This window comes from Rutidosis leptorrhynchoides, chromosome 10 (assembly GCF_046630445.1).
Source record: "Rutidosis leptorrhynchoides isolate AG116_Rl617_1_P2 chromosome 10, CSIRO_AGI_Rlap_v1, whole genome shotgun sequence".
Taxonomy (NCBI): Eukaryota; Viridiplantae; Streptophyta; class Magnoliopsida; order Asterales; family Asteraceae; genus Rutidosis; species Rutidosis leptorrhynchoides.
In genome coordinates, this window is record NC_092342.1 from 337,821,168 (window position 1) to 337,830,617 (window position 9,450).

A 9,450-nucleotide genomic window follows, 5' to 3' on the forward strand; every position below is an offset into this window, starting at 1 on the left:
AAAAAAGAAAGCATTAGAGATGGATTCCAATGGATATAAATTCAAACACAAACGCTCAAACAGTCACAAAATCCAACGTCGATCACTCGACCCTGTAAACCGACGATGTAATCGACGCCGGCCCGGTGTCGGATCGTCCATCGATCCCGGCATTGATTTAGGTGGACGGCGAAAAAGACAGGTGATAAGATGGGTATATCATGAGTTATCAGCTATGTAAGTATGTAACATGTTAGTTGGAGTCTGATAGACTAGTTATCTTTACAAACATGGGTCGAGCTATCTAGTCAAGTCGAACTTGAAGTTTTTATAGCGAATCAACTACGACCCATTTGGGTCATGGCTTTATGGGTCATGTGTTGCATCTGAAAGACTGAAACATGTACGGTTGTACCTAATGAATCAATAATTGTACCATAAACTTCATGATGCAGCTATGATGTCATTTTGGTTTAAGAAGCAGCCTAGTGACCAAATAAAACCCAACCAAAAAAACAAATTAAAATCACATTCTTGATTTGTTCCAGACCATCTTTACAAAAATATTGTGTTTTAAATGAATAACAAATACTTCTAAACATCTGCATAAAAATTACTTACATTCATGCGGATCAAATACACAAGCGTAAACAACAAAACATACATGAATAATTCTTCTAACAACAGATTAAAACAGCCATGATTTTTGATTCTAGTCGTCGATATTTCTTTATCTGCAAATACAAACGAGAAAAAGGTAATCACTTTATACGAAATGTCAAGCATCGATTATGTTTGGCTTCTTCGTTAATATTCGGGACTGAAGAAATTCGTTGCTTGTTCTGTTTGGATGAGAGCTTCTCCATTGCTTTTATAAACTTGCGCAAGTGTTTTATGTACTCCGGGAAACTTTCGAGGTTAGAATGACCACCACCTTGGACCCACAATGGATCATATTTGTCTTTTGCGAGTTCCCATAATCGCCTCCCATGCGAAAAATCAACAATTTCATCATTTGTACCCTATTATTTATAGATCAACGATTAAGTTCCCATAATCCACCTTCACTAAAGAATTCTTAAAATCAATCGGTTTGATATGTTTGGATAAACAGACTCAGATTCCGCTTCAGAAAATCTCATTATTTATGGTGAAGAGTTTAGTTTCAAGTTAGGCGGAGTATAATTAATTATCAAAACGTTATACGGGTAAACGGTTAACCCAGCTCTACCAGCAGGCCCTTTCTTTTGCAATACTCAAAAAAGTGTAAAATGGCCCAAATGCCCAATAATTATAACATTCTCTACCATAGAATTCGGCCTTCGGGTCAACCCAGCCGGCTTCTATATAAAGGCTGCGCAAAGGAGGCTCGAGGGTGGGTAAGTATTTTTACTCAGATGTATGTAGCCTAATCAGCTAACCGGGTTATCCCGTGATTGTTTTCGACCTTTTGCTATATACTGAACCTGAACACCCAAACCACTAGGCTAACTTGGGATAGATTTTTCAAAAATTTACTTAACACTAAATATAATTACTATCTTTTACAACTTGTAATCACTTTCAAGACGGAAAAGGTATCAAAACGCACATCCAAACACACTTGTAACCAAACGCATATCAAAACACACACCACTTATTTTTGAAAACATGTAATCACTTCCAAAACGCACATCCAAACATCCACAAGTTGGTTAGATGATCAAGGGTACGTTTGGTCATTCCAATTTGAAGGAGCGTTTTGTTTCCTATTATTTTTGCTAGCATGAGTGAAGAGACATAACTAAATATACGTGTAGTCAAATCTTACTTACATGAATAACCAGAATTGGACAGTTGACTTTCTGTATTTTGTCTATATTCTGCACCGAGAGTAAAAGAAAGATAATTAAAATGAAGCCGAGTGAATTCACAAACAACTAGTTGAACGGAAACTTGTTACTCACTTTGAAAATGTCGAACCAGAAGGTCATTTTGACAGTCGGATACAGAACACGTATTCCTGAAAGAATAGCACTATGTAAAACAACACCTCTCAATCGTTGTAATCTAGAAGCCAAGTGTAAAGTGGGCCCGCTGCCAACGGATTGTCCATATAAGACCATGTCTTCTTGCTTAATTCCATAATTGTTTTTCAAACAATTGTAGACGGCCTCAATATCATAGTATGTGTTGAATTCAGATGGCTAATAAGATAGAAAACAACAAATGGTTAGTAGTTTGGTTTGAGTGTTTGACCATTGGTCAAACATCGAAAATCCCTTCATATTGGCATCTCTTATAGTATCATGTAGTCTACAAAGCAAAATAAGCAATGCCTAGTGTTTTCGCTTACCTTGCCAGTTGAGGCGCCATATCCCGAATAGTCATAACTGCAATGCAAAGATACATAAACAGTGTGAATAATTTTGCAAATGATTGTTAAATTATGAAAAGAAATACACTTTGACCTTGTAGGTCAACATAAATTTAGAAATAGTCAATATGCGACAAATTGTATAGCAATTGGCACCATTCTACGTTATTTCACTATTGTTTAAGAGTTTATTGTCAAAATATTCTATAAAACTTACAGATTAACTATTTGATTATTTTTCCCTCAAAAAGTCAGTTTGTCTTATTTGGAACAACGGATGTGTTCATTTTAGCAATGATCATGGATAAAGAAACAGACATCGGAACTTGAACCCGACTACAGAGTGAAAGGAGGTAAACATTAAAAAAAAAAAAAAAAAAAAAAAAAACTTACTTTTTAAATATAAAAAAAAAATTAGTGTAAAATTTTTATTTTTTTTTAAAGCTAGACGGGGCAGAACTTGAACCCGACTACAGACAGGGGGTAAATACTAAAAAAACCTTACTTTTTATATATAAAAAAAATCTAGTGTAATTTTTTTTAAAGACGGACGGGGCGGGCACCCTTTCCGGCATAGCCTAAGTACCGCCCCTGGAAACAGATTCATAAAAGAAAATCTTAATATCGAAGGTTCTACTATTAGCCAAAAATATAATGAATGTTCTAATCAAGCATCTAGCACAAATAATACTCCCATAATTCAAAGTAGAACACATTCATCGCTCAACTATGGGACCAAGCGTATTAGGCATGAACCTCGTGTAGGTGTGCCAATCACTTGTTAAAAAACATTGAACTTGCTTAAATAAAGGAATTGAAAAATGACACAATTACCCTCGTACAAATTTGGGATCTAATGCGATACCAATTCTGGCTAAGCAACCCTTCACCACCACTACCCCACCAACATAGTTCAGTGTTCACCAAACATCTAGGTTTAGTTATAACTGCAGAGAAATGGTTTGTCACAACAACTCATAGTACCAAAAAGGCAAATACTATCAATACTTCAATAGTGTGAGCTAAGTTACCAAAGTTCTAGTACAGCAAAAATTTTGTCATGTTTATTATTATTATTAAGGATTTAATGGTTCATAAGGTAACAAAATCTAATAAAACAAATTGAATTATAACTTCTTGTGATCATTTAGGTGAGTGCAATTATTAACTGAACTTTGAACTCTTGTTCCAAAAAGGAAACGTTGCAAACACTCATGTGCTTAATATATATGACACACAGCTTTATTAACTTTAATACTACATTCTCTTTTGATAATACAATCACTAGTTTAATCAAGGGGATATTTAGATCATCATGTAATCAGGTTGAAGGTGACCTTTATGCTGATTGTTCATTTTGAAGTGATTATCTGTTGTTTTTTCGCAACTAGTACAAAAATCGTTACTCAAAACCGACTTTTTGACTTCTAAATAATTCGAACAATGAGCACCATAAACCACTTGCAAAACACACATACAAACATCCCCAAAATACTCAGAGACAAAAGTCAATAAAACAAACTAAGGATTATATGTTTATAACACATCATAAATACACAACCACCTTTGATGGTATCGACAACATCGTCGCGAATTGGGTTTCCTCATACCGTGTGTGGGCGGCATATGATCGCGAAGGTGGTTAAGTCCCCTCCGGGGTGATGCTGATATCGCCGTTCAAGAAAAAAACCAAATGCACAACAGCCATAACCCACAAAAGTTTCACATGAAATTAATTTTTATATTTATATACGTTGAAATATCGATTTATTTAGGATCCCCAAAACCAAGTAACAAACACATAATGAACAGAATCAAAACCAAACTTTAAAAACCATAAACCCTAAAACGGAAATTATGTTACCTAACTAAAACCCCCAATACTTTATACACCTATTTTATTACAAACCCTAAAAACAAGAATCAAACACATATGAACACAAATTAAACATCTTACATCCATAAACAATAAAGCAATAAAATTGATTACAAACAAATAATAATAATAATAATCGTACCTCATAATATTGACTCTGAGATGAGCTCTAAGCTCAATAAACAGTTCTTTCATCTGACCCAAATCAGCAGCGTTACCATGAGAATACAAAATAGTCAACTTCCCAAAAGGATGTTTCCAGAATGTAGCAACAATTTTGTTCCCGCCTTTTGTATCAAGTAGATGAACATCAACTTTTTTATCAGCTGTTATTCCTGTAAAAACAAACCTTGATTCACCTGTTGTTGGATCATCTTCATCTTTAAAAACATCATATGTTCGTGGGTCAGGTGGAAAAAATGCAAACTTTGCAGCAACATTTGAGGTTACATTTCCCATTGTTGAGCAATAATAAAAACCCACCTCATCAAGATCATTAATTTATCCCCAATTAATTGAAACCCCAGATGAAAGATACAATTTTTTTTATCTGGGTTTGATTGATTTCACTCAAGAGCTTTGAAAAAATCAAATTTTTTTTTTTTTTTATATATATATAAAATGTTGATGTTGTTATAAAATATCTAGATTGTGTTATAAAATATCTAGATTGGATGTTAATTTTATTATTATTATATTTCTTGCATAGTAATATTTTATACTATAAATAGACATGTATGTTAACCATTTAAGGTGTACCATATCTCTTGAAATATCAATATCAATATTTCTTCTCTCCTTCTTCTCTCTTTTCTCTCTTTGTTCTTATAACCATTAAAGGTAGTTATAAGCCTACTGAATTATAACACGTTATCAGCACGAAGAGCTTAGTGTAATCAAAGGATATCTCAAACGATCACGAGTCACTGATCAAGGTATGAAATTATTAATAATTTTCAGACTCGAATATATCAAACTTTGGACTACTAACATTTTGAACTACTAATTTTTATTAAGTTCTTAGTGAATTTGTGTTGTTCTTATTATATGGTTGGCTCTGCCACCTAAATTATCTATGGTCGACACTGTCACCTAACTATCATTTATGTTTACTAACTTTTATTAACTTCACTAACATTTATATTTATGTTATTTAAGTTATATATGGTCGGTTATACCACCTGAATTATATTTTCTGTAATCTAACTCTTATTAACTTCACTAACATTTATATTTATGTTATTTAAGTTATATATGGTCGGTTATACCACCTGAATTATATTTTCTGTAATCTAACTCTTATTAACTTCACTAACATTTATATTTATGTTAATAAGACCTCATGATTGTACGCAACACGTCATTTGACAACACGGTACTTTATGTACGCAACACGTCATTTGACAACACGGTACCATGGGTCGAGATTAATTCCGATCAATACGAATACGATGGGGTTTTTATATGTTATCTAACATTTATGATTACTTATGCAATTAATCATTATTTATTTTACAGCTTGTTTCGTGTAAGATATAATGGTCTGTGACAATTTATGAATAGTGATTCGAGAAAAAAAAATAAAATTAAATCACTAGTTCAACCTACTTTTCTTAAACTGCAACTTTGTGGTATTAATTTTAGGAGTCTATTCTCTTGCTAGTTTTGTATTACTTCCAAGTGTTAAAAAACTGACCTACCCTCAAACTAACAACTGTTCAACATCTTATGAGAAATGAGTGGGGAATTGAAACCTGTGGGCTAACAGTCACATAAGAGTTTCTTATCGAACGGCTTGGTATGTGTTAACCGATCCGTACCACTCAAACAACCCAAAATGAAAAGTAAAGTAAATAATGGTTTTCAAAGCAGCACAATGCCATCAGAAGATTATGTTGCTAATGATGCTGTCATAAATACAAAAAGTAGTTTGTATTTTTATTAAAAGTAAATCTTAAAAGTTAAAATAAAAAAAGAATGGTAAAATGGAGTACCTTTTTGTCAAAAATGAAGTATTGAAAATGAAGTGGTCTCCTTCTATAATTAAAAAAATATAATTTCATCAAATGAATTTTTTTTTGTGGCCGACAATTCCAAACACGAGTCAGTGTTTAGTTTATCAAGAATATCTCTTGCTTTGGTGAAAGGTCACGATTACGATATTGGATGTTGTGAAAGAATTAAAAAATTGGTCATGTGACCTTTTAAAAACTAGAAAGTTTTTTTTTAAACAAAATTTTTTTATATATATTTATAATTTACGGGTAACGTAAAAAAAATGGAAGTTTTTTTTTAAAACAAAGAAAGTGTTTAAATGAGTTTTACAGAAAGGGGGAAGTAAAGTATATTCCTTTCAGAAACCTGGTACATTTTCATCTTGTAAGTAACCAATTGTAGTGGTGGGTCAAAATGGACAAGTTCTCTATCATTAATCAGTCCGTCAAAAATGGTAACTAAGGTTATACTATTTGATATGATATATCTTTTTGGATTAAATGTTTTATGCAATATGCAATAGAAATACACTTTGGGGGACTTTGACAGTCGGCCATAGGTTAATCATCATGGTTACTAAAATAACTGTGTGTGCGACATTCGATCTGTTCGACCCGTCTTCTACTATCTAAGCTTGGGTAGTTGAAGGTGTTTATATATAAATAGTTTAAATATTTGAAAGTCGTGTGTTAAAAACGTGACCGTTGAAAAAAGGAGGTTGAATAATAAAACTTACAAAACAAATTATTTTTTTTAAGGGTGTGCATCAAAATGGCTCGTTTAATAATGGGGAGTTAAAAAAAATAGTCAAATTGTTTCAACGAACAAGGGTTCAATTGGATGTTTCTTAAAAAAATCCGCGGGCTCGGGTGATGGATCCAATGAATCCACATCCACGACCCGCGGGTGCTATCCCTAATTGTGACAAGTACAAATCAACTAAAAGTTTAAAAAAATAAATGCTCTTATAGAGACCAAATGTTCACAATAATTGCCTAAGATAGATATGAAACAAATAGTTCATCAAAAAAAAAAAATGCATCTAAAGCTTCTACTGAAAATTAATGTGCAAGGTACAACATATAACTATATGATCAAATTCATTTGAGCCTTCGGAGTCACAAGTATATGATGTATATATATTACTCAATTAACAAAATAGTAAATCGAAATTAATTCATATGAATAGTAAAACGAAATTAATTAATTTACTATTCACATAAAAAGCGCATATGATGAAAAACGATGCGCATATGATGAAAAGCGCATATGATGAAAAGCGCAGCGCATATGATAAGCGCATATGATAAAAAGCGCATATGATGAAAAGCGCAGCGCATATGATAAAAAGCGAATATGATGAAAAATGCAACGCATATGATAAGCGCATATGATTAAAAGCGAATATGATGAAAAACGCAGCGCATATGATGAATAGCGCATATGGTGATTTCTAAAAAAAAAAAAAAAAACATATGGTGATTAATGGAAAGCACATATGGTGATTAATGAAAAGTATATTGTGAAAAAGAATCACAAATGTTTCTTGAAAGAATTCAAGGTAAGATATATAAACCAATTCATCCATCATGTGAACCATTTTGATATTTCATGGTTCTAATAGACGCATCTAGCGGATGGTCTCATATTTGTATGTTATCAAGTCATAATATGGCATTTGCAAAGTTTCTTGCACAAATTATTAAATTGAGAACACATTATTCTAATTACACCATTAAAAGGATGAGACTTGATAATGCTGGTGAGTTAACATCTCAAGCATTTAATGATCATTATATATCTATAGGGATTGTTGTTGAACATCCAGTTGCTCATGTGCATACACTAAATTGGTTTAGCTGAATCAATAGATAAACACTTGCAGCTAATAACTAGACAATTGATAATGAGTACAAAACTCTCAATATTTATACGTGGACATGTAAATTTACATGCTGCGACATTAATTCGCATTATACCATGTGGAAGTCATAAATATTTTCACTTACTACTTGATTTTGGCCAAAAGTCAAATATTTTCCACCTTAGAACATTGGTTGTGCAGTGTATGTTCCAATTGTATCACCACAACACAATAAAATGGTTTTTCAAAGAAAGATGGTAATATATTTTGGATATAAAACATCTTCAATCATAAGATATACTGAACCCATGATGGGTGATGTTTTTACAGCACGTTTTGCTGATTGTCATTTTAATAAAACATTGTTCCCTAGATTAGGGGGAGATATAAAAATAAAAAATAAAATGATGCTTCATGATGTGAACATCAATTAAGGTATATTGAACTCACACAAAAGAATGTGAAACGAAAGTTCAAAAATAATGCATATGCAAGAACTTGCAAATTAATTACTTTATGCATTTACAAATATAAAAAAAGTGACTAAATCATATATACCAGCGATAAATGCTCCAGCTCGAACTGAAATACCAAAAGCTGGCAATAATGTCACTGTTGAGTCTTTGCCACGCATCAAACGTGGAAGATCAATTGGTTTCGAAGATAAAAATCCTCAAAAAAGAAAATCAGCTGATAATGAGGTAAGAGAAAGTGTTCAAGAAGAACCACAAATCAATATTCCTTCTGCAGAGGATATTGATAAATGTAAATACTAAAATTGCGATAAATTATGCAATATTATGGAACCGAAATGAAATTAAAATTTCTATGAGATATTTTCATATAATGTTACAATGACATCATGAATAAAGATGATGATCTGGAACTAAAATCTGTCATTGAATATACAAAATGGACATGATTGAGCTCAATGGAAAGGAGCAATACGAGCTGAATTAGAATCGCTCGATAAAAGAAAAGTTTTCGGATCAAGCGTTATCACTTTTAAAGATGTGAAACGTATGGGATACAAATGAATTTTTATCCGAAAAGAAATGTGCAAATGAAATTACAAGGCAAAACTAGACTTGTAACTCAATATTTCCCACAAAGATCAGAAATGAATTAGGAGAAAAACTTATCCTCCTGTAATGGATACAATTACTTATTAGATACTTAATCAACCTGGTAGTTATTTAAATGCATTTCATGAATGTTGTTACTACTTATCTGTATGGATCACTTAATAGTGATATATATGAATATACCTAAAGGGTTAAGGTATCATAAGCATCTAATGTAAAACCCAAGGGAATATATTGCATTAAATCACAAAGATTTCTAAATGGGTTTATACAAACGGGACGTATGTGGTATAAC

The 9,450-nt window shown here is 32.3% G+C and overlaps 1 protein-coding gene across 1 annotated transcript; it reads right to left on the reverse strand.

The window, feature by feature from the left end:
* Positions 1 to 518: 518 nt before the first annotated feature.
* LOC139873580 (uncharacterized) lies at positions 519 to 4,775 on the reverse strand. Its single transcript, XM_071861515.1, has 5 exons — positions 4,354 to 4,775; positions 2,315 to 2,351; positions 1,926 to 2,165; positions 1,794 to 1,841; positions 519 to 1,001 (listed from the first exon to the last, which is right to left on the reverse strand). Exons 1-5 carry the CDS (start codon positions 4,668 to 4,670, stop codon positions 741 to 743), a joined length of 903 nt encoding a protein of 300 aa, XP_071717616.1. The 5' UTR covers positions 4,671 to 4,775; the 3' UTR covers positions 519 to 740.
* Positions 4,776 to 9,450: the final 4,675 nt, after the last annotated feature.